Below are 25856 nucleotides of genomic sequence, written 5' to 3' on the forward strand. Positions count from 1 at the left end.
ACAAGACCAATTTGGCCAAGCCACACCCACCTGGTGTCAGGTGTAGGGCAGGGAAGAAGAAGAAGAAGAAGAAGAAGAAGAAGAAGAAGAAGAAGAAGAAGAGTAGTAGTAGTTTGGATTTGATATCCTGCTTTATCACTACCCGAAGGAGTCTCAAAGCAGCTAACATTCTCCTTTCCCTTCCTCCCCCACAACAAACACTCTGTGAGGTGAGTGGGGCAGAGAGACTTCAAAAAAGTGTGACTGGCCCAAGGTTACCCAGCAGCTGCAGGTGGAGGAGTGGGGAAGCGAACCCGGTTCCCCAGATTACAAGTCTACCGCTCTTAACCACTACACCACACTGGTAAAAGCAGGGCTCTGCTGAAAAGGAGTTTTCAGACAATGCTGTTCAGCAGAGTTATGGGAATCAGCCTACTATCAGATCCTGCAAAGTGCCGCACACAGGGCTTTGTGAACTTTGACAATCATCTGGCTGTTGTGGCTTGCGGGATACAGTGCCCGGGGCTTTGACAGACCCAATGATCAGCTGATGGTTGCCACTTTCTGAGTTGCGCCTTTGGCCTGCTTGGTTTGATTTCAAGCAGCACAGATAAAAATAGATCATCTGATGTCAGTGTGATGCCAGGCAATTGACAGGTGGGTGGCTCACTGTGTTAACAATTTGGCTGCCAGATGAATCCACTCCCCCCCCCACCTTGCCAACTCTAGTAACACTTGAAAAATTTGCAGGCCTGATAAGTATATTTGAATGTGAAGTTCAAGGTTCCCTTTTTGCCTCCTCCAGCCTTTGCCACACATTTCCTCTCCTTTCTGTAGATAGGGGTGTGTGTGTGTGGTAAAATAATGCAAATATCATGCAAACAACTAAACTGGGTTACTAAATTCATCTTGTCAGAAGAACAAGGGGGAGGGGAGGGTACCTACGACTGCAACATGGCAAGAAGCAACACAGGAGTCCTTGTGTATCGCCATGGAAGGTCAGAGCTAGCAAACAGAGGCAAGGGACCAAAACCCAGGAATGGCATTTCTGGGTGGAACATCGCTCAGGGCATATGGCATGACCCCTGAGGATGAATCACAAAGCAATAGGTTGCATCCAACTTACAGCAGCCCCACACTAAAATTGATAGAGCTAACTGGGCCGCGTTCATCAGTTTCAGTGTGTCTACTCTGAATAGTGCCGGCACCAGGTGCCTGAATCTTCTACAAAAATGGAAAGAAAGTACAGTGGTACCTCGGGTTACATATGCTTCAGGTTACAGACTCCACTAACCCAGAAATAGTACCTCGGGCTAAGAATTTTGCTTCAGGATGAGAACAGAAATCGTGCTCCGGAGGCGCGGCGGAGGCCCCATTAGCTAAAGTGGTGCTTCAGCTTAAGAACAGTTTAAGGTTAAGAACAGACCTCCAGAACGAATTAAGTACTAAACCCACGGTACCACTGTAGAGTGGTACCTGGGTTTAAGAACAGCTTAGTTTATGAACAACTTGGATTAAGAACGCTGCAAACCTGGAAGTAGGTGTTTTGGTTTGTGAACTTTGCCTTGGAAGCAGAACATGTTCCGTTTGTAAATTGAGTCCCTCGCTGCTATGGGAAAGCACAACTTGGTTTAAGAACGCTTTTGTTTAAGAACGGACTTCCAAAATGGATTTAGTTCGTAAACCGAGGTACCACTGTATTATGAAATAGGTTGTCATGTCCAGGCCAGAGATAAGAATGAAAGAAAAGAGCCCTGATTGATCAAACCGCTGTTCTCACAGCAGCCAACCAGTTGCCCATGTAAAATCTGAAAGCAATAAGTGTTTCCCAGCAACTGGTATTAAGAAGTATACTGCCTCTTGTCTGACAACGGGGATAAAATTTAAGCCATCATGGCTGGCGGTTTTAGAAACCCTGCAACCATGACAGTCTGAGCAGTGGCACTTTTTGAAACTTGAAAGATCTTTTCTTCCTACATATCTTATATCCTAGACAGAGTCTCTGGAGCTGGCAACTTTCTGTAAAAGATGCTCTCAGCTTGAAAGGTTACATTGGTGAATGTTGCTGTGATTGCTTCCTTGAGATCTTGTGAAACTACTTGGAAGTTTAAGGTTTAACTGGGCTGCCTGTGCACTTTTGAAGATTAAACTGTAATCTACTATTTAGATTTAGTAATAATAATTGTATCATTTATACCCCGCCCATCTGGCTGGGTTTCCCCACCCACTCTGGGCTTCTTACAGTACATACAAAAAATTGTAAAACATCTGACACAAAAATATTCCCGATACAGGGCTGCCTTCAGATGTCTTCTAAAAGTCAGATCGTTGTTTATTTCCTTGACATCTGAAGGGAGGGCAGGTGCCACTACCGAGAAGGCCCTCTGCCTGGTTCCCTGTAACCTCACTTCTCGCAGTGAGGGAACTGCCAGAAGCCCCTTGGCACTGGACCTCAGCGTCTGGACAGAACGATGGGGGGGGGTGGAGATGCTCCTTCAGGTATACTGGGCCGAGGCTATTTAGGGCCTTAGAGATCAGCACCAACGCTTTGAATTATTCTCAGAAACATACTGGGAGCCAACGTAGGTCTTTCAGGACCAGTGTTATATGGTCTCAGCAGCCACTCCCTGTAACCAGTCTAGCTGCTGCTTTCTGGATTAGTTGTAGTTTCTGAGTCACCTTCAAAGGTAGCCCCACGTAGAGCACATTGCAGTAGTCTAAGCGGGAGATAACCAGAGCATGCACCACTCTGGCAAGACAGTGTGCAAGCAGGTAGGGTCACAGCCTGCATACCAGATGGAGCTGGCAGGTAGACAGTTGCTTTTAATCTGGGCAACTGGACCTGCGATCCTAAACGGATTTCTGTACAAACAAAACTGCAACCAATTTTGCTTTGACTATCCAAGAGGGATATATCTGAAGGGCTGTCACATGGAAGATGGAGCAAACTTGTTTTCTGCTGCTCCAGAGGGAAGGGCCCATACCAGTGGATTAAAATTACAGCCAAGGGGATTCAGACTAAACATTAGGAAGAACTTTCTGTTGGTACGAGCTGTTGACAGCGGAAAACTTGGAAGGTGGTGAGCTCTCATTCCTTGGAGGTTTTTAAACACAGGTTGAACAGCTGTCGTCAGAGATTCTTTAGCTGTGATTCCTGCATTGCAGGGGGTTGGACTAGATTACGCTTGGGATCTCCTTCAATTCTACAAGTATGATTCTAGGGTTTAGGATGAAATTTGATCAGACTGTGTAATGTCCACATTTCACCAGCAGAGGGAACCCACTACTACTAAAACTGTGTTCTGCACACTAGACTAAGGTTTAATCTCACACTTTATTGCAACAAAAGCATATCATATCAAAATGCTCAGGAAGATGAGTCCTATCACATAGAAAAAAAGTATTCCACAATCACCTGCCAGGAAAATTGCCTACACCACTATTTATGGCTTTTAAAATATCTTTTCACTCTCTTCCACGTGTGATTCAACATCTCTTGAAATAACAGAGAAAGATAAAGGAATCCAGCACCATCTGGAAAAGAAGACCTAAAGTTTCACACTGATACACAACACTTTGAAATTACATTAAATTCATGACACACTATGGCCAAAATAAGTTGATTCTTTATTTTTAAACATGGGAGGTAGGAATCAACATTTGGGCACAAATATATTTCCATAGGGACGCGGGTGGTGCTGTGGGTTAAACCACAGTGCCTAGGACTTGCCGATCAGAAGGTCGGCAGTTCGAATCCCTGGATACTATTTGTGGCTGGTGCATCTGGCTGTTAACCAGAAGGGATAGCTGTGGGAAGGGCTCCTGTGTGGGAATGTTCAGGGTGGCAGGAGAGGATATATTGTTTATTAATATCCTTCCTAAATTGCACTAGCAAGTTTCTTATGTAGCAAGTTACATTCCCCTTCTCACGCACAGCAAAAAGCTGGCTGCAGGCTCGTTAGAACCTCTTACTATTATGCAATTCAATCTGCCTCAGATTGAATTGTATGTTCCTTGTAAGACCCCTTTTAAATCCCTCCTAAAAGAAAAAAGAAAAAAGAAAAAAGACACCAACAGTCTTATTCCTAAGTAACAAAAAGTAGTTTTACTTATGATCAGGCAGACCACCGTGTGATCTCTGAAGGCAGGCTTTAGGCTTAAAATTACAAGCACATACAAACAGGTTTACCCCGTATGGGAGATAACCTAGGGAGACTGCTGGCTAGCAGTCTAGATGATGCAGGAAGGTCGAAAGGAGAGTCAAAGAGAGAGAGTGTGGCAGTGTGCCTTGGCCTTTTACCAGGTCTGGAAAGGTCACGCCCACCCACTAGTCACAGGCAAGGAAGGATGCTCCAGGCAGGTGTAACAGGAAGTTTGACCGGCTGGACCAACATCCCCTTGCATGTCCACTCTAGGAAAACAAGGAATGTTGTATTTGACTGCTCCCAGTGGATTACATCCCACACCCTGTATTGCAGCGGGTTGGACTGGATGACCCTCGCGGTCCCTTCCAACTCTGTGACTTCTGTGATGATGGCTGCATACTGTCTCTGCTGCCAGAGGCACTACTATGCCTCTGAATACAAGTTGCTGCTATTTTGCTCACTTCCTGATTCTGGGCTTCTTGTTGACCACTGTGGAAACAGAATGCTGGGTTTGATAAACTTTTGTCTGATCCAGGATGGCTCCTCTTACATTTTTCAGTAGCCTCTGAATGTGGAGGTTTCATCCAGCTGTTAATAGTGAACAGCCGCTAATAAGACTTCTCTAACACCACTGTAGGAAGGAATATGCCAATTTGGACTTCCTGGAAACCGCTGGAGAAAAGTGTTTTTATGAAATTCCTTCTCCTCCACCTGCATTTTGTTGAATATCCTTTTAAAACAACGTAAGCCAGTGGACACGGGACGCGGGTGGCGCTGTGGGTTAAACCACAGAGCCTAGGACTTGCTGATCAGAAGGTCGGCGGTTCGAATCCACACGACGGGATGAGCTCCCGTTGCTCGGCCCCTGCTCCTGCCAACCTAGCAGTTTGAAAACAAGTCAAAGTGCAAGTATATAAATAGGTACCACTCCGGCAGGAAGGTAAACGGCGTTTCCGTGCGCTGCTCTGGTTCGCCAGAAGCGGCTTAGTCATGCTGGCCACATGACCCGAAAGCTGTACACCGGCTCCCTCAGCCAGTAAAGCGAGATGAGCGCCGCAACCCCAGAGTCGGTCATGACTGGACCTAATGTTCAGGGTTCCCTTTACCTTTGCCTTTAAGCCAGTGGACATAATCACATATTGTGGTATGGAATCCCATAGACCGATTATGAGCTGTGTGAAAAACAACTTCCTATGACAAATGGGTCACAAGATGGCCAGGGGGGTTGGACTAGATGCCCCCCCCAGGGTCCCTTCCAATGGTACAATTCCATGATGTTACGATTCCAAGCTTCATTTTGACATCCACTCGTGATGCCCGCAGTCCATGTATGTTCAGCACCCTGCATTTATTTTTGCTGTTGTTTGCAGTCTTGGTTTTTGTTGTTGCAGTTATTTAATATCATTCAAAAGTTTGGCTTGAGGAGCCAACCAGGGTGAAAACTGCTTCCCCTGCAAATATAGGAAGCTTGCCTTGTACAGAGTAAGATCCACCTGGCTCCATATTGTCAACACTGGCTGGCAGCAGCCCTCTGAGGCTGGAACCTGGGACATTCTGTGTGCTAGGCCGATGCTATTACCACTGAGCTATGATCCTACCACTGAGCAGGGCAGAAAATAAATAGCACATATTATTTTCACTAATGTATTCATTTTTATGCCCATTTTCCCCTTATATATGTGGTGTTATATGCATAGGTTGGTTAGCAAGCTGCATTGCAAAATTCGGATAACTGCACCGTTCCAAAGGAGGGCTTCCTCTTTTCTTTCATGTGAATTTGGAAGATTCAACTTTAAATTCAATTCTAATCTAATAATTTAAGAAAAGGCAGCTGGATCAGGCCAATGGCCCATGTAGTCCAGTATCCTGTTCTCACAGTGGCTACGCAGATTTACTCAGAAGTAACTCCCACAGTGTTCGATAGGCTGCGGTAAGTATACGCAGGATTGCAGCCCTCATTTATAAGCCTAATAGCAGAGCCCGGGTCTTCATTTTCCTTTACAAGATCTCCAGTTCTGGCATATCACTGCTGAAATCAATGGGCTTTAGGTGTGTTTAGGATTGCAAATCTGCTTCCAAGCAAAGATGGAGACATTTCTGCTGTCAGCACTTCCTGGTGAGCAACGTGGGGAGGATTCCCCGCCCCCCAGCTACTTCGCCTGTCTTTCTTCCACGGACCTCAAACTGTCATACGAGGTTTTCCTCCCCCCCCCATTTTATCCTCAAAATGACCCTTTGAGGTAGGTGAGGCTGAGAAACAATCACTGAATGCAAGGTCCCCCAGCGAGCTTCTTGCCTGAATGAGGATTTGAACCCTGTTCTCCCATATCCTAGCCCAACACTCTAACCACTGTGCCACACTGCCTTCATACTTAACACTGCTGTTTTATTGGCACTATTATGAAATTGTATGGTCATTTTTTAGAGGTACAGTGGTACCTTGGGTTAAGTACTTAATTCGTTCTGGAGGTCTGTACTTAACCTGAAACTGTTCTTAACCTGAAGCACCACTTTAGCTAATGGGGCCTCCTGCTGCCGCCGCGCCGCTAGAGCACGATTTCTGTTCCCATCCTGAAGCAAAGTTCTTAACCTGAAGCAGTATTTCTGGCTTAGTGGAGTGTGTAACCTGAAGCGTATGTAACCCGAGGTACCACTGTATTCTTGTTTCCTTTGCTGTCAGCCGCTTTGGGCATTGTTCTTTCCTTGGAAAGGCGGCATACAAATGCTGACGATGCAATCCTATAACGTTTCTACTCAGTGAAACAAATCCCGTCGAGTCCAGGTAAGTGGCTTTAGGATTGCGCAGCCAATGTCCCGCTGAGCTGAACGGAGCTTGCTTTTCGATGCGCGTGCTCAGGATCCCGCTTGCGCGATTTCAATGCTCCAGTGTCTAGTCTAATAATAATAATAATAATAATAATAATAATAATAATAATAATAATAATAATAATATAAAACTGATTGGGTCTACTTTTGAGTGAACAAGGGGCGGGGCGGCTAGAGGTCTGTTTCGACTTCCTTATGCGGCCACCCCAGCCCGAGAAACAGGTGAGAATCGCGTTCGTCCCCCTGCCTTGCAGCCTCCGACCCTTCCCCCAGCGCGTTCACACGTGCATCCACCCGACCCCCGTCTACCTGCAAGCTGCGCGCGCGGCATTCCAGCACAAAGAGGCCAGCCGGCGTCGGAAGAGGAGGAGGCGCCGCCGAGAAACCCAGAAAGGGGAGGCGCTGCGGGAAGGAGGAGGAGGAGACCGGCGGGGCGGGATCCAGAAAGCTACCAGCGGCTTCCTGCTCCCCCCTCCACACCGCCCCACATCCCCGGCCAGCCCCTCCCCACAAGCCGCCCTCTGCAACAGGAAACCCCGCCGGGGCCTTGCGTCGGGAGGCAGCGGGAGCCAAACTCAAGTTCGATCCAGGTGAGGAGCTCCCAGGTGCTGCGCGCGTGTGCACGGCGTCGATTCGGATCGGGGGCGCGGGGGAGGGGGTCCGTGTGGACAGAAAGGCGGCGTTTCCGGTTCGAAGCGTTCTTAGCGCTTTGCCCGTTCCAAACAAACAAAAAAAAAGAAGATTTTAAGAGCTGGGAGTTTTGGGGGGCGTTGCAGCGCAAGCCCCTTTCCGTGCCTGTTTACACTCGGGAGCAGGCGCCCAGTTGGATTCAAACGGGGCTTACTACTCCCCAGTAAGTGGGTTGCAGGCGGAATCGCGTCTCGCGTGGGAGCAGGTTCTGGTGTTCGTGGCCAGCCTCGTGAAAACGCCACCCTCGCGACGTGTTTTTCCAGGGCTGTGCCCCTGGAAAATATGGAGGAGTAGTCAATAAGCGGGCGAAGCGAAGCGGAGTGATCCGAGTTAGGTGCCAAGTATATTTCCCTCCCGCCACTGGGTAACCTTAGAGCCCATTCCCTTAAATCGGCGCTGGAAGAGACGTGGATTCCTGGACTTTCTTTTCTTTTCTTTTGGAGGTAACTGTATTCTGCACATGCTCCGGGTAACTCTTGGCTGTGGTTATTCCAGGATTGAGCCTGGACTTTGACCACAGGATATGTGGCAGCCCACAGATTATTCCGTGGCAGAAAGTAGCTGGGGGAGCGAAGGCAAACGCCTGGAACTAGAGCTCAAATTAATTGAATTGAAACTGAAAGTAAAAAGAGGTTAAGAGTGTTGGACCAGGGTTCAAATCCCTGGCTGGGTGACCCAGCCTAACCTATCTCGAAGGGTTGTTGTGAAGGAAGAGTGGGGAAACCACGTATTTCAGCTCCTTGGATAAGACATGGGGATATAAAAGCAAAAATACGTAGGTTCAAGAGAGGAAGAGATAATGCTTAAGTTGGAAGCTGGACGAGGATGCATTGAAAGTTTGTGTTATGTTGTTAGCAGGGAGGGAGGGTGGCTGACGCTCAAATGATTTTGTCCCTAAAAAGGAATATCCAAAAGGATGGATTTTAGGTTTAGAGAGATGGAAACTGAGATTGGAGAGCAAGGCCTGTTAGTAGGGTGTGTTTATGGGGTGGCGTGTGGCATTGATATGGCTTTCCGGGATTAGAAACATGGTTTTGTGTTTAAGGCTAAAAGGCCCTCACACAGCCTTCACAAACCTGGCACCCTCCCTCCAGATGTAAGGCTTCCCTGGCACCGTCCTCCCCTCTCTCCTCCCCCTCCTTTTCAGGCTGGTTTTACAGCAAGTGTCTTCTCCCTTCCCAAATCCAGGACCCACCTTTTACCTAAACACACATTTTGGGGCCTATTTATTCATAACATCATAAAGTCGGAAGGGACCGTGAGAGTTAATCTAGTCCAACCCAATCTGCAGTGACCAAGGCTGATGGGATTTGTAGTCCAACGACTTCTGGAAGACTATAGCTTTCCCATCCTTGCTCTGTGACCCATGGAGGCTGTGTTTAGAATGGGGGGTGTGTTTGTTTGTTTCATAGATGGGATTTTTAAGGCCACCTTTACGTTGTCCTTTGACACCCAAGAGGTGTGTTTTCAGGGCCCAGCCTCTTCCTGTGACTGTTTAAATTGTTTTTTAATTTTCGGTATCAAATTGTTGTTACCCCGCCCTGGCGCCCGCTGGTGAAAGAAGGGCAATGGATTTAATAATAATAGACGAGCTATTAGCGTTTTTGATGTAGGTGTAGAAACTCTTTTTGTGTGTGTGGGTGGGTTGGGGAAGAGCATTTGTTTGTTTTCTAAAAATAGGGACTGCTTTGTGTAATGGGAGTGTGTGCCGCTTGAGCATTTTGCAGGAAAAGGGCTGCACTGTTTTTTGTGTATTAAAAAAAACAAAACTCTGCGTGTTTACAACCACCATTAAAGGAAAGTCCATAGTCCATTGTTGGAACAAGCACTTTCCATGCCAGCAGGGACTGGCAGCTGGGACTGATGTGAGTTGTAGTCCAAAATATTTGAAGGGCACCAAGTTGGCTAAGGCTAGTGTGGGCAACGCTGGGTTCAGAACGAAAGCATCGTGGATTGGCACCTACACACACCCATTCCATCTGTTCATATATGAAACACACATATCTGTGGGCAAGTCTTTTTTTTTATCTATTCCTGATCCAGTCCATTTCCTGTGACCTAGAACTAGAATTAGGGAGGTAAATAAGAATAAAACAAAGACAGCCCCCTCCCTTGAAGCGATAGTGTTTGAAATATGGGAAATATTTCCCTGCAGCTGAATTCCTAAGAAGCCGCATACCCATTCAGGGGCACAACAGCCAGCTTTACCTGGAACTGAACTGGGAACTGGTTGCCTGCCCTCTCTAGAGGCATGTTGATCTGTCCTCCCCTTGCCACCTCTAGCCCCTCCTAGCTCCAGCTGCCCTAGGACCGCAGCTTTGCATGCCAGACATTTTTTGCTAGCCAGGGAGGCATCTTGATCCTGTGAGGTCAGTTGCAGAGCGCATGCCAGGGGCCTGGTGGTTGGGGGGGGGGGAGAAGGGGTTAGGCTGCTGCCTTGGTTTCTCAGCAGGCTCCAAAAGCCCCCTCTCTGCCCCATCTTTTTAATCCTCCTCCACCACCACCACCACCACCACCACCACCATCACCACCATCACCTTACCAGTTAAAGCAGGGGTCAGCAAACTTTTTCAACAGGGGGCCGGTCAACTGTCCCTCAGACCTTGTGGGGGGCCGGAATATATTTTGAAAAAAGAACGAATTCCTATGCCCTATAAAGAGATGCATTTTAAATAAAAGCACACATTCTACTCATGTAAAAACACCAGGCAGGCCCCACAAAGAACCCAGAGATGCATTTTAAACAAAAGCACACATTCTACTCGTGTAAAAACACCCTGATTCCCGGACCGTCTGTGGGCCGGTTCTAGAAGGCAGTTGGGCCGGATCCGGCCCCTGTGCCTTAGTTTGCCTACCCACGAGTTAAAGGATCCCTTCATTATTTTTTTGCTTCGTAAAGGACCCCTCGGTGTGTTCCGTGCTGTTTGCTTGGCATGGAATGAATATCCCTGCAGCCAATAGTGTGAACCTATTCCCCACTACAGTGTGCAAAGCTGCTGCTCTCCACATATGTTCAAATAGGTTCCCCATGGGTCGGTTCATGTGTTGCTGCTGGCGACTGGTCGTGGGGGCAGCAGACTCTGCCTGGCTTGAAAAAGTGGTCCCCAAAATTATTATTGGGACAACTCGGCACTGTTTTACTCCTGAAACATATCTCAAAAGGATGCTGTTGTGTGTGCGCACCAGGACGAAAGGGTTGCATTTTTGAAAGGATCCTGTGATTGTGAGTGGAAGGTGGGGATTTAGTGTGTTTTGTGCATTGCACCCCCACTTTCGTCCCCATCCTCCATTTCAGATGTTGAAAGACCACTTTCTTCCCACTCACAGAGCTATAATTCCCAGACTTCCCTGGGAAGACGGATTGATTGCTAACCTGCTCTGGATATTGTAGCTCTGTGTGGACAAGGTGTTTCTGAGGAGCCCTTCACAAACTGCACTTCCCAGAATACTGCTTTAGATCTGCACTGCGGCGGCACTCCCTGCCCCAAGGAGCTTCCAGTTAAAATTCTGACAGTTGAAGCAGACAACCGAGGGAAATGCGAGAAGGACAAAGGAGCAAGTTCAACTGACGGCTAATGACAAGCCCGTGTGATTGCAGCAGGAAATCGCTTTGCCTGCGTTGGCTTGCGGCCTGCTCTCAACAGAGGCATGCTAGTTCATGTTCAGTCTATGCACAGGATGCCATGCGTGGCACAAACCAGCAAATGTTGTGTGTCTGGGGGTGTGTGTTTTTTGGAGGGCTTGCTGTAGTGGGCCCCAAAACCAAATCCTCGTGTCTGGGGCTGGGGGCACCCCACAAGCTGAAACAATTGGAAAACAACAGGGGCGGCTTTGCATGTGCCTGCCATGTGCTCAGAGGTCCACAGGAAGTGACCCTAGTGTTGTTACTCTCATTGCTTATTGGACTGTTTTTGTGTGGTTTTCTTTCCCCCTGTCTCGCTCCACTCTTTTTCAGACAGAAATCAGAGTGGCTTAGAACAATCAAGCCATAGCTGTACCAAAGCAGTGGAGAAAATACAAATGGAAAATGGGACTGTATAAGCAGGCCTGATTTGGCCAACCTGGTGCCTTCGAGATGGTCGGGAGTCCCGGTTGGGGAAGGCTGAACTAGACAAAACAACAAAATGGAGGCTCATGTAGGGAAGCAAAGCTGTGACGAAGACCTCTTGGGTGTGGGGGGAAACAGAACTCCTGTTTGAACAGTGTTAGAAACCCAGATATATTAGCTAGGTGCCAAATGGCTCCTTAAACCAGGGTTACAGTCGCCAAAACAGAATGCCTAGTTGCCATTTTGGGGCCAAGCAGCTCAAAAGTTGTATTTTTCAATACAGTCATACCTCGGGTTGAAGTAGCTTCGGGATGAATATTTTCGGCTTGCGCTCCGCGGCGACCTGGAAGTAACGGAGCGCATTACTTCCGGGTTTCGCTGCATATGCTCAAAATGACATCATGGGCATGCGCGGAAGCAGCGACACACGCAGATGCACAGTTGTGTGTTACGTTCGCTTCAGGATGCGAACAGGGCTCTGGAACGGATCCCGTTTGCATCCAGAGGTACCACTGTATGGCTTTTTGGTTCTTGAAATTGTGCTCTGATTGTGCAGATAAAATATAACGGATACAGGATGTGTTGCCAATGTGTGAAAACAGGACAGATCCAAAGATCTCCAGGCAAGCAACTGCAGAGGGTGGAGACGTCAGGTGATCCCTGCCCCCCCCCCGAACTCTTTACTTGGTCGCAAGTGATCGCTAGCCAGGTGCAAAATGTGCTTGGCGCCTGACTAATTTCGAATGCTAATTTCGAACATAGGGAGCTGTCTTCTACTGAGTCAGACCATTGGTCCATCTAGATCAAATTTAATAAGTAGATATTGTCAACACCGGCTGGTTGCGGTTCTTCATCATTACACGCAGGGAATCTCCCTGCTGGAGATGGTGTGGATCTTCTGTATGCGGTGGGGCATCAGATGTTGTTGAACTACAACTTCCATCACCTCTGACCATTGGCCGTGTCAGCTGGGAATGATGGGAGTTGTAGTTTCAGCAGCATCTGGAGGGCCAGAGACTCTCCATCCCTGCTCTAACCCACCGAACTACCAGCTTCCCTCAACCCATCTAAAAACATTTTGTGTTGGTGCCGAGCAGGCTTTCCTGAGGAGTCTGTTTTACGGTGTTAGCTCTGCAACCAAGAAGCCCCCACTTCTCAGAGATGTCCACATCCGGAGCAGAGCTTCAGAAATTACGCAAAGTGCTTGTGGGGTGGTGAGAACTCAGAAAGGAAACCTTAAAAGAATACATACAGATATGTAAGAAGACCCACCTTTCTCCCAAATGCTCCCAAATGTTGCCATAGTCAACCAGGTGCCTTCACACAGTGCATAGTTAAACTTGAAATTTGCTCCCAGAAGATGCAGTGAAGGCCACACACTTATGCCCCCAGCAGATTCCTGTGGTCTGTCGGAGGGATTCTCTTGATGTGGGTCTTTTAGTGTGCGGCTGACCCTGTTCTGTGTGAAATAACATTTCTGCTGAGAGATAACGGGAACCCACTATCTGCATTTTCAGGGAACAATTGGAGTTATTTTTGTTTTCCGACAGGTTTTCTCAGCTGAATAAATGGGCCTCGATCACAAGTGTCCATTTCTTAGGGTTTTAGTCATCTTCTAAATGTATTTGGTATTTTTTTAAAAAAATAAACCTGTTTCTTATATGTAAATCGCCTTGAGACAGTCTTTTAGAAGGCAGTTCATAGATTGATGGTGATGATAGTATGATTAGTAACTTAGATGACTGTAGAAGAGGATATTGTGTGGGATTCTAGAAACAGTACGAAAGCCTGTGCTGATTTGCACATCTTTGAAAAGATCAGAGCAAGATGCATTGTGGGGTTTTTTGGTGAGGTGGAGACGACAAGCACAGCACTAATGTTAACATGAAGGCAACATGGATGAAGACATGCTTTGCAGAGCACAAACTTTGTACACAGGAACCCTTTCCACCTCCCCTGTGCAAAAAGATTCCTCACTCTGGTGAGATCTTATGCCTTCTCCTCCTCCTTCCCCTTGCCTCTGCTAAACAGCTGGAAGAGGAATCTCGGGGGGGGGGGTGTGTGCCAAGGGGGCAGGATATCACAGCAGGAGGAGTGACTGTTCCAGTAATTCTCAGAAGACTGAGGAAGGTTGTGTCTTGGGACTGGGGGGGACATCAGCGGAGCCTGGAGCTGGGAACCAGATCCATGCTGCAATTGAGAAGGGGTTGAGAGAGAGGCGTGTGGGCTGGTATAACCAGGAGAGTGGAGCTGAGGCTACTAAAACAATTGGGGAATCTTTGCGCAGTGCAAAATTAACATAGGCAAAGTCATTTAAGCCAGCCTTTCCGTGGACTTCCAGCTGTTTCTGGACTCCGTTTCCCATCAGCTCCAGCTAGCATGGCCAATGAGCAGGGGGTGATGGGAGTGGTTGTCAGATAAGGCCACTGGCACTCCAGATCTGGCCTGCGGGATTCACCGTAAAAAAGCCAGTGTACGTACATAACTTTAGAAAACACACAAGATACCAACCAAATTCACAAATCTGTGAAAGGCAATGAGGTAACCTTCATATTCAAAGGCAGCAAAGGGCCACATCTGCGCCATTTGTGTAAAGTTCTTTTGACACCACTTCAAACAAACATGGCTTCCTCCCAAAGAATTCTGGGAGCTGTTGTTTGTTAAGAGTGCTGAGAGTCATTAGGATGCCCCCATTCCCCTTACAAACCCACAATTCTCAAATTTCCCCATGAAGAGGGATTTATTGTTAAACCATGCGGGAGCCATGGCTATTTAAAGGAGACCCGGTGTTCCATTCACAGAGCTACAATGTTTGCAACAGTTTATAGTCAATACCTCTTTTTTATTTTATTTTATTAAGAATTTCAACAAAACATTTTGTCATATAGCATATCATCCTTTATCCCCCCCCCGTTTTCCCCCTCCACATAAAGTAACCCCCCTCCCCCCCTGACTTCCCTCAGCTCCACTCTCTGGTTTATCTGCAAGTGTTGTTTTCTGCATGTTACAAAATTGTATAGATCCTTAGTTTGTCTAACTGAATTTTGTTTAAAAAAGGTTTGTGAGTGTTTATTCGAAACCTGCCAATGAGTCCAATGCATTTTCTTGTTTCTTTAAGTACTTTGTAAAAGGTTCCCATTCATCTTTAAAATCGCAGTTATCCTTGTCCTGTAGTTTATGTGTCAGTTTTGCCAGTTCTGCGTAGACCATCAGTTTCTCTTGCCATAGTTCTTTAGTCGGGATTTCCTCATTCTTCCATCCTTGAGCTATTAAGACTCTTGCCACCGTTGTCGCATACATGAAGATAGTTTTCAGTTTCTTGAGCAGTTTCTTTTCCTGCAATCCCTAACAAAAATGCTTCAGGTTTTTAAACAAATGTTAGATGGAACATTTTCTTCAATTCATTGTAAATCGTTTCCCAAAACCTTTTTGATTTCATTACAATCCCACCACATATGGTAAAACGTCCCCTCCTTTTCTTTACACTTCCAACACATATCTGAACTGGTTTTATACATTTTTACTAACTGCACTGGTGTCATATACCATCTATATATAGTCAATACCTCTTCACAGGGACCTCTGGGAACTGTAGCTCTGTGCAGGGGATAATGGACCTCCTAACAACTCTCAGCTCCTAGAATTCTTTGCGGGGAAGCCATGGTTGTTTAAAGTGGCGTTGTGTGGTGCTTAAAATACATGATGTGAATTTTGCCTAGCTCTGAATATCGGGCGACAGGGGCAGATGGAGCATTTACATGGCATGTCGAAGGCCACGAGTTTGAAACCTGACATCTCCAGATGGGACTGCCCCTGTGTCTGCAACTTCGTACAGTGTCTGCCGGTGTGGACAGTACTGAAATAGATGGGCCAGTGGTTTCACTTGGTCGCGAGGCGGCTTCCTGTGTTCTTACTTCGACACTTCCTGTTGGAAGCAGAAAGCTGCGCTAGATAACCCAGCGGCTCTTTTCGCGTGACTGCATTGCCTCCGTAACCCATGAATGATTTTAGAGTGTTGTTTAAGCTGTACTTTTGTACTGTTTTATTGTTGTTAGCCGCCCTGAGCCCGGCTTCAGCTGGGGAGGGCGGGATATAAATAAATTATTATTATTATTATTATTTGCTCCCCTCCCTGCCTTAAAGGTAACACAGCTGCCTCCCTCCGCCTGCTGAGATAGCGGATCTCTCTCTTTCTCTGCACTTGCAGGAGTGTGAGGTGGCTGTTCTCTTTATTTATTTTTTTATATTAATTTTTTAACATACCATTTTCAGCACTCATTTAACACAATTTCATATCTTATACAATTTTTTGACTTCCATCAATCACATCTGAACATTTTCCAATCTTTTTCACTTAATTTACATTTCTTAATTTCACTATAATTATCTTAACTAATAGCTTTCTTCATAATCTTCCTTGCAATATATGATATATTCCTCCTTACAAAACCTCTTGTAATCCTACTAGCGCAATCTGTTGATTACAATTGCTTTTCAAATAGTTTACATATTAATCCAGTCCTCTGAGAATCTCTGGTCCCACAGGTTTCGAATCCTTCCTGTCATCTTCTCTAATTCTGCATAGTCCATTAATTTCGTCTGCCATTCTTCTTTCGTCGGTAATTCTTCTTGTTTCCATTTCTGGGCCAATAATACTCTTGCTGCTGTTATTGCATATAAAAACATTTTGTTATCCTGTCTATTAATATTCTCTCTTACAATACCAAGTAAAAATGCTTCTGGTTTTTTTAAAAAATGTATATTTCAACATCTTTTTCATCTCATTATATATCATTTCCCAGAAGTTTTTCACTTTCTTATATTCCCACCACATGTGATAAAAAGTTCCTTCTTTTTCTTTACATTTCCAACATTTATTACTTGTCTTACACATTTTAGCTAATTTCGCTGGTGTGATATACCATTTATACATCATTTTCATCACATTTTCTTTCAAAGCGTTACATGCTATAAATTTTAATCCTTCTTTCCATAATTTTTCCCAATCTTCTAACTGTATATTATACCCGAAATCTTTGGCCCAGTGTATCATAACCGGCTTAATTTCTTCATCTTTCAACTGCCATTTCAACAGTGATTTATATATTTTAGGCAATATTTTACAATCATTTTCTAATACTTCCATTTCAAATTTTGATTTTTTTTATCATCAAATCCATTTTCTTTTAAATCTTGTTTAAACATTTCATTGATTTGGTGATAGTGCAGGCAGCCAATCATTCACATATTCTTTAACTTCTTCATAAGGTTTCGTTTTCCATTTACTTCCTTCTTTTTGTACCAATTTCTCATACATGGCCTAATTTTTACTCATATTTATCTTTATCACACACATTGCTTCTAATGGAGATACCCACCATGGTATTTTACGTTCTAATAGGTTTTCATACCTATCCCATATTTCAAATAGAGATCTTCAGATCTCTTCGGAATATATGGTTGCCAAATCCTTTATGGACTTTTGTTTTGTTATACCATAGACATGCATGGCAACCAAATCTATTATCATAACCCTCTAAATCCAACAAATCTGTATTTTCTAACAACATCCATTGCTTTAACCAACAGAGGCAGGCCGCTTCATAGTACAATTTCAAGTCTGGCAAGGCGAAGCCCCCTCTTTCTTTGGCATCTGTTAACAATTCACAGCATATTGAATTCTTGGTTTCTTCCCCTGCCAGATATATCTTGAAATTGTCTTCTGACACTCCTTAAAAATTGCTGACCCCTTGATTATTGGAATTGATTGAAATAAAAACAACATCTTTGGTAGCACATTCATTTTGATAGCAGAAATCCTTCCCTAAAATGACGATTTCACCCTTCCCCATACTTCCAGATCTCTCTTAGTTCCATTCCACACTGGTGTATAATTATTTTGAAACAAATCTATATTCTTTGAGGTCAACCATATTCCTAAATATTTGACTTTTTTAACAGCTTCTATACCAATCTGTTGGGACGCGGGTGGCGCTGTGGGCTAAAGCCTCAACGCCTAGGGCTTGCCGATCGAAAGGTCGGCGGTTCGAATCCCCGCGGCGGGGTGCGCTCCCGCTGCTCGGTCCCAGCGCCTGCCCACCTAGCAGTTCGAAAGCACCCCCGGGGGCAAGTAGATAAATAGGTACCGCTTACCAGCGGGAAGGTAAACAGCGTTCCGTGTGCGGCTCTGGCTCGCCAGAGCAGCGATGTCACGCTGGCCACGTGACCCGGAAGTGTCCCCGGACAGCGCTGGCCCCCGGCCAATAGATGTGAGATGGGCGCACAAACCCCACAGTCTGTCAAGACTGGCCCGTTCGGGCAGGGGTACCTTTACCTTTACCTATACCAATCTGTTGCTGCAACATATCCACCAAATCTTGTTTCATATTTTTAACTAACATTTTCGTCTTCTTTTTATTTATTTTTAAAACCTGCTACTTGCCCAAATCATTCTATCTCCTCAATAACTTCTTTAGCACTGGTTAATGGTTCTTCAATTGTTAATACCAAGTCATCCGGCAAGGGCTTTCACCTTATGCTCTTTCCGGCCGACTGTAATCCCTTTTATTTTTCCATTTTCCCTTATTGTCCTTAGAAAGACCTCCAGTACCGATATGAATAATAATGGTGAAAGCGGACACCCTTGTCTTGTACCTTTTGTAATTTCAATATTTTCCGTTATTATATTACTTGCTATCAACTTTGCTTTTTGATCAGAATATATTGCTTTTATTCCTTTTATGAAGAAAATCAAATTTCTCATTTCTCTATCCTTAAATGTAATCAGATAATCTTCTGGGAATTTTTTTGCCTTTGTAGTCTTCATTTTATTCCTAAACACATTTTGTATTGTTTTTGCCTATTCCTCTACCTCCATATTTAACCATTGTGCAATTTCCGTTGTCAATTTCCCCAAAATATTTTCTCCTTGTGATTCTGGAACCGATCTAAACTTCAGATTCATTTCTCTTTGCCTCAGTTCATTCATAGCAATCGCATCCCACAGCTCCTCCTGTGTTTTATTCATTTCTGAGACTTCTTTAACTTTTTCTTTCTCTTTTTTCATATCTCTTACTTTTTGCTTTGTTCGTTTCATCCCTTCTTCCAAGCTTTGTGTTCTTTTGGTTATCTCTTTCATTTGGCCCCTCAGAAACAGTCATATCAATTTTTTTATCCATCTGCTCCAGCCTTGTCTCCAAATTCCTTTCACTCTGTTTTATGTCCTTTTTTATTTCTGCAAACATTTTTTAAAAACTCTCCTTTATTTTCACTTTCTTGTTTCGATCTCCTCCTCTCCAATGGTGTTCCTCCTTCTCCTGCCTTTTTCTGTGCTGACATTCTTTTTTAAAAAAGTTTTTGATTAACAATTTTGACATATCAAAGTATCAAAACATAATAATATTCATTATTTTTCCCCTTCCCCCACCTCCCCATCAAACCCTCCCCCCGAAACTTCCCTCAGCTCCTCTCTCTGATTTTTCAACACATATTATTCTCTGCATACTGTAAACTTGTATAAATCCTTATATTATCTATCTGCTATGTTAACAATCAATAAATTTGTGTATGTTCAAAACCTGCCAAGGAGTCCAATTCATTTTGTTGTCTTTTTAAGTAATTTGTAAAAAGTTCCCATTCTTCTTTGAAGTCACAGTTGTCCTTAACTCGCAGTTTATACGTTAGTTTAGCCAGCTCTCCATAGTTCATCAATTTCTCTTGCCACTGCTCTTTTTTCGGGGTTTCCTCATTCTTCCATCCTTGTGCTATCAAGACTCTTGCCGCTGTTGTTGCATACAAAAATATATTCTTTATTTTCCTTGCCAGGTCTTGTCCTACAATCCCTAACAGAAATGTTTCTGGTTTTTTTTAACAAATGTCATTTTAAACATTTTCTTCAATTCATTGTATATCATTTCCCAAATTTTTAAAATTTCCCTACATTCCCACCACATGTGATAAAAAGTCCCTTCCTTTTCTTTAAATTTCCGACATATGTTTGACCCAGTTTTATACATTTTTGCTATGTGTACCATCTATACATAGATGTATACCATCTATACATCATTTTCAAAAGAGCACAATCTGTAAATTTTAAATCTGTTTTCCTCAGTTTTTCCCAATCCTCAAATTGTATATTATGTCCTATATCTTACGCCCATTTGATCATGACCGATTTTACCTCCTTATCTTTTGTTTCCCATTTTAACAGGATACTATATGCACCCTTCAGCAACTTCACTTTTCCTTCTATAACTTCCTTTTGAAATCTAGAAGTGGTATAACTAAACCCTTTCTTGTTGTCTTCTTTGTATATCTCATGTAATTGCCTGTAATGTAACCAACTCTGAAAACGATCTTTTATTTCCTCATACTCTTTTAATTTTCATTTTCCTTCTTGATCTACAGTGGTACCTTGGGTTAAGTACTTAATTCGTTCCGGAGGTCGATTCTTAACCTGAAACTGTTCTTAACCTGAAGCACCACTTTAGCTAATGGGGCCTCCTGCTGCTGCCGCGCCGCCGGAGCACGATTTCTGTTCTTATCCTGAAGCAAAGTTCTTAACCCGAGGTACTATTTCTGGGTTAGCGGAGTCTGCAACCTGAAGCATATGTAACCTGAAGCGTATGTAACCTAAGGTACCACTGTATTAGCAAATCACTGTATGTAAGCCATTTCCCGTTTTCCGCAAGTGGCTTGAGCGACAGAGCTTCAGTTGGTGAGAGCCACCAAGGAGTCTTTTGTTCTATTAAGTCTTTATATCTCTCCCAGACCCTCATGACATTGTCCATTTTAAATGTTTTTTCACTCTTTGCCACTAGATGTCACCTTCCAGTGTTAAACAGTCAAAGAAAGAAAGGGACGAAACAAGAAAAATTAATTCAGAATTTTCCACCTCTTGTTTGGCTAATCCACAGTTCCGGAACAGCAAAGTTAAATTCAACCCCCCCCCCAAAAAAAAACAAACTCAAATTATTAAAATTAAACTTCTTCTGCCACTTGCTTGGCTAATCCACCACAAAGCCTTCCCAACGTAGTGCACACAAAATCACAAATTCCTTAATATTGAGGAAGAAAAAAAATAAAAACCACCACAAGCCTTCAAGTATTCTAATATAAACCCCCAAATAAAAATCAAACCAATTCTTCAGCCACTTGTTGGCCTAATTCCTTCGAAATCCCACTATCCAAAAAAGAATAATAATAAGAAGAACAGGTACAAAAATGAAATCAAGATAGAAACCAATCCACCAGTTTGCTAACAGTCCACACCAAAAAAATAAATAAGGGGGAGGGGCGTAGTTCAGCGTATTTTTTCCGCTCTGCTCCTCCTCAAAATAAAAATATACAATCTGCAAGTCCAAATCAATTCCTGCTTGGGCTTAGTAGCTTTCTCCCTACACACTGCTGTATAGCATTAGTAAAAATTAAAAAGAAGGAAATAAATAGTACGAAGTTTCCTAATTTTGACTAGGCACTTCCGCATAGACGAAGGTAAAAGGAAGTTCTCCTTCTGCTTTCTCAGAAATTCTCAGGCTGACAAAGAATATCCAAAGTAAAAGGTTTTCACCCTTTTTATATACAGTCTGCTTCTATTAAAGTTTATATTTCCGCTGTAGGTAAAATCGTAAGTTTACTGTTCCTTATCTGAGTTCAATTCCCAGACGGGGCTGACCTCCTTTTTTCCACCCCGCTGAAAGGTGGCGGTTCTTATATCACTTCCTCTTGCAGGAAATCGGCTCTCTCTGTAAATACGCCGAGCCGCTCCTTTTGTTACTGAGCCCGGCTCCAGCAGATGCGGCTGCTCCTTCGGGCTCGGAGGAAAGGGGGAGTCCCCGAGGGGCACAGGTGTCCTGGGGCGTGTGGGTCTTCACCCCCAACTCTTGTCGTTGCTCAAGAAACGGAGACAAGGGCGATGGTGTGACTCACTTCCTGTCTGGAATCTTTTGCCCGCGTGGCTGCAGGTAGCGACCATCGCAAGGGCAGATGGGGAATGGGTGTATATTAAGGGGCTAGGACCATTTTGTGCCTCTCCCATATCCTTCAAAGCACCTCGCATCCGTGGTCCTCCGTCTGCAGCCTCGGAGTCCATCTTGTTGCAAGCCGTTCCATCTTGTTCAGTGGCCTGCCTTTTCTGCCTCGTCCCTCTCTCGTCCGCAGGGGCTGCAGCTGCCCTTAATCCTCGGCGCAGCTGATTCAGCCTTTATTATTGTCTTTTGCAAAATGCCTTTGCAAAGCGTTTCTTTCTCGTTCTCGCAGTGGGCCGGGCGAAGGCCCGGTTTGACACTTCTCTGGGCGCCGTAACAAACTTTGTGGCTAAGCAAAGGAAGTGGGTTTTTCACATCGCACACCCTTGAGTGTGCGAAATACATGCGTTCTCTTGACGGTTCTGTGGTTTCTCTCACATAATTAATTTGTTTCATGGCTTGTTTTATTTAAGGCAGGGCTTTGCTTGCTTGTTTCTTTGCAGTATTTCTGTACCGGTTTTCGGACAGACCTCGCAAAGTGGTTTACATAAGATTATTACGACAATAAACATCAATTGAAAAAAGAAAATATTCAATAGAATATAAAAGGCAACTTGTTTGCTTAAGGGAATAAATTAACCCCGTGGCAGTTTGAGGAGAGGGGACGTTATGGGAGTTAGATGGTGACAAATCCTCAAGCTTCCTTCTTCTCACCTCTCCTCCGGGCAAGAGGCTGCATTCCCAAAATTGTGGTCGTTGAGGTTCATCCAAGTGGTCTGTGGCATGTCCACATTAAATATCCACCTTTATTTTTAATTGTATTTGTATGGCTTCTGTTGTTTCTCATATTGTATTCCGTTGAATGATGGTTCAAACTCCAAAGCTTGTAATACAATAAAATACAACATAAGAAATGAAAGAAGCAATAAAAAAATGAAGTTTTAAAATCATACAGCATCTAGCACAGTACATTGCAATTGCTACAACAGGCAGAATAATCATTTAAGTGGTCCACCAAGACCCTCTAAAATTTTCAAGATTTCCTACTTTAAGGAAGGGTTTCCCAAACTTGGGTCTCCAACTGTTTTCAGACTACAACGCCCATCACCCTGACCTCGCAGGACCCAGTGTCCAGGGATGATGGGAATTGTAGTCCAAAAATAGCTGGAGACCCAAGTTTGGGAAACCCTGATTTAAGGTATTTACTGCACCATGCCACTGAAATCGGCTCTCAGTTTCTATGTTGTGAGGCCAATTCTGCATGAATCTCTTAAAAGCACGCAGAGCATTAAAGAATGTGGCTGAAAGCTGGGTCACAGTCCACTCTGAAAGGTTTGTAACCCTTTTCCAGACAAGCTTCTCTGTCTTTTTTAACATACACACCACTGGCAGAACTTCAACAATAGTGCAGCTTGACAGAGAAATGTGGATGTTTGCTTTTAATTTCTGTTTCTTTTGCGGTTGCCAAAAAGCCACAGAGCCGTTGGTCAGAGAAAAATGTAGCTATGGCTGGGAGTCCTTGCCTGCTAAAGCAGCTTGACGCTTGATGTAATGCATTGCATATATATATACGAAAGCATATATATATATATATATATATCCATCCCCATAAAAGCTACTAATCCTCAGAAGCTTGTACCGGCTTGCTTCTCCCTATACTTTGTCTGGTTGGCCGTTTTGTGGCCTCAAAGGGCGAAAAAAGGGGGGCGTTTTCTGCTAAGCCTCTGGGAGACCACACAAAGAATCAATTCCTTCTTGACTACAAGAGCGGCCATTTATGAGTCTTCTGTAAACATGTCCTGAAATTGCTTTGCAAGCTGGTTATTTTGTGTGTGTGTCTGTTTGTGTCATTCTGTTGATGGTCCATAGATAGGGGCATACAACCATAGCATTACAGATCTGGAAAGGGACCACGAGGATCATCTATCTCAGGCTTCCTCAAACTCGGCCCTCCAGATGTTTTTGGCCTACATCTCCCATGATCGCTAGCTAGCAGGACCAGTGGTCAGGGATGATGGGAACTGTAGCCTCAAACCATCTGAAGGGCTGAGTTTGAGGAAGCCTGATCTATCTAGCCCAGGGTTTCCCAAACTTAAGCCACCAGCTATTGTTGGAGTACAACCCCCATCATCCCTAGCTAGCAGGACCAGTGGTCAGGGATGATGGGAACTATAGTCTTTAAAAAAAAAAAACAGTTGTAGACCCAAGTTTGGGAAACCCTGATCTAGTCTATTTAGGTGCCGAAGTTGATTTCTAAATTGCAAGTTGTACTGTTCCCCATTAGGGACGCGGGTGGCACTGTGGGTTAAAACACAGAGCCTAGGGCTTGCCGATCAGAAGGTCAGCTGTTTGAATCCCCGCGACGGGGTGAACTCCCGTTGCTCGGTCCCTGCTCCTGCCAACCTAGCAGTTCATAAGCACGTCAAAGTGCAAGTAGATAAATAGGTACCGCTCCGGCAGGAAGGTAAACGGCATTTCCGTGCGCTGCTCTAGTTCGCCAGAAGCGGCTTAATCATGCTGATCACATGACCCGGAAGCTGTACGCCGGCTCCCTCGGCCAATAAAGCGAGATGAGCGCCGCAACCCCAGAGTCATCCGTGACTGGACCTAATGGTCAGGGGTCCCTTTACCTTTACCTTACTGTTCTCCATTAGGGGAATTACCCAGAGTGCTAACTACCTTGTGGGCAATTATTTTTATCCTTCCTTTGTGCCACTACTAGGGGACACCAAGCTAGTCATCACTCATTAGGATTTTTTTACCTGTTCCACAAAAAGAGACAAATAATACCTGTGGGAAAATAGATAGCAATGCCCTAGAGATGGGTATCTGGGGCTAAACCTCAATAATCAGGCTGGGAAACTTCAATAATCAGGTTATTCTGCCCCCCACCCTGGGACAGTGTGTGTGAAGGCAATCCAGCACTCTGAAGAGTTTTGCAATGTGCTGTTTTGATTCTGACCCATATTTTTCCCCAAACCAAGCTCCTCCCTGGCCACTACTGCCAGCCGTTTGGAAAGGTGCCCTTTATGAGTCAGGCTGTCTATGGGGTGTGGAGTTTTCCTCCTGCTTGTCTCTGAGGCCTCTTTGTAGGTGACAGAGGCAGTATTCATGCAGCATTCACCTCCACCTAGTGCAGGAATTTCTGAGTAATGGGGGGGGGGGAGAGCAAGAGAGGTGGGGTGGCCTTGGTAGCTTGAATACCTCTCTGTGTATGAAGCCCTCCCCCTGCTCCAACTTGTTTTCCATTCCATCTCTTCTCCCTCCCCCCCCCCCCCGCATCTCCCATATTCTTCCTGAGGACGGGTGTGTATTTTTCCTGAAAAACCGAATCCTTGCAAAGTTGGGTTTTATTTAAAGAGAGCAATCATTTAGGGGAAATCCATGCCATGGGTTTTTTAAGCTTGTTCAGTGCATGTGAATTCCCCCCAAAGAATCCTTGAAACTGTAGTTTGACACCCCACAGTTACGATTCCCCAGTGCCCTTAACAAACTACAGTTCCCATGATTGTCGTGCGGTTTGAAAGCACGTTGGATGTGGGTCTGCCCTTAGGGCAGGGATAGGGAATGTGTTGTAAACCGAACACCCAAATCTGTCTGCTTCTCCACTGCCCAGTTTGTGAATTTTTCATTTTTCTGTGCCCCCCCCTAAAGGTAGATGCTGACTCTGAAGACTTGGACCCCTTGACTCAGCTGCTGGGGACCTTATCCCCACCCGCCCCACGGGGGCAGAATGGAGTTGGAGGAAGGATACAATGGGGTGAGTGTTTGGCATGGGGAGGGGAGGGGAAAGAGATGGGGTTTTGTACAGTGAGGGGTGGTACAGTCAAAGTTCTAACCTGCCCACCCCCCAGAAAAACAGTGTTTCCCAAATTTAGGTCTCCAGTTGTTGGACTACAACTCCCATCATCCCTAGCTAGCAGGACCAGTGGTCAGGGATAATGGGAGTTGTAGTCCAAAAACCGCTGGAAACCCGAGTTTGGGGAACCTACCACAGAGCAAAGATAGGGAGCCTGTGGCGCTCCAGACATTGTTGGACATTGTTGGGACGCGGGTGGCGCTGTGGGTTAAACCACAGAGCCTAGGTCTTGCCGATCAGAAGGTTGGTGGTTTGGATCCCCGCGACAGGGTGAGCTCCCGTTGCTCAGTCCCTGCTCCTGCCAACCTAGCAGTTCGAAAGCACGTCAAAGTGCAAGTAGATAA

General features: G+C 45.0%; 2 protein-coding genes across 11 annotated transcripts in view; one reads left to right on the top strand and one right to left on the bottom strand.

Moving 5' to 3' along the window:
- The window catches only part of LOC309537736 (B-cell antigen receptor complex-associated protein alpha chain-like), a 60207-nt gene extending 52863 nt beyond the window's left edge, over positions 1 to 7344 (bottom strand). The window contains exon 1 of the mRNA XM_082232725.1: positions 7260 to 7344. Coding sequence (XP_082088851.1) covers positions 7260 to 7281 — 22 coding nt within the window. The 5' untranslated portion in view covers positions 7282 to 7344. The remainder of the gene's footprint in view (positions 1 to 7259) is intronic.
- A 54-nt stretch (positions 7345 to 7398) lies between these two features.
- ARHGEF1 (Rho guanine nucleotide exchange factor 1) overlaps positions 7399 to 25856 on the top strand; it is a 74363-nt gene continuing 55905 nt past the window's right edge. For 3 of the 10 annotated variants that reach the window (XM_082232630.1, XM_082232636.1, XM_082232637.1), the window contains exons 1-2: positions 7399 to 7540; positions 25308 to 25413. In XM_082232630.1, the coding sequence (XP_082088756.1) occupies positions 25387 to 25413 (27 nt within the window). In that variant the 5' untranslated portion in view covers positions 7399 to 7540; positions 25308 to 25386. Of the gene's footprint in view, positions 7541 to 7915; positions 8084 to 25307; positions 25414 to 25856 lie in introns of those variants that run through there. The other 7 variants (XM_082232635.1, XM_082232638.1, XM_082232639.1 and 4 more) reach the window with 4 other exon arrangements.

This window comes from Podarcis vaucheri (genome assembly GCF_965113315.1).
Source record: "Podarcis vaucheri genome assembly, chromosome: 7".
NCBI lineage: Eukaryota > Metazoa > Chordata > Lepidosauria > Squamata > Lacertidae > Podarcis > Podarcis vaucheri.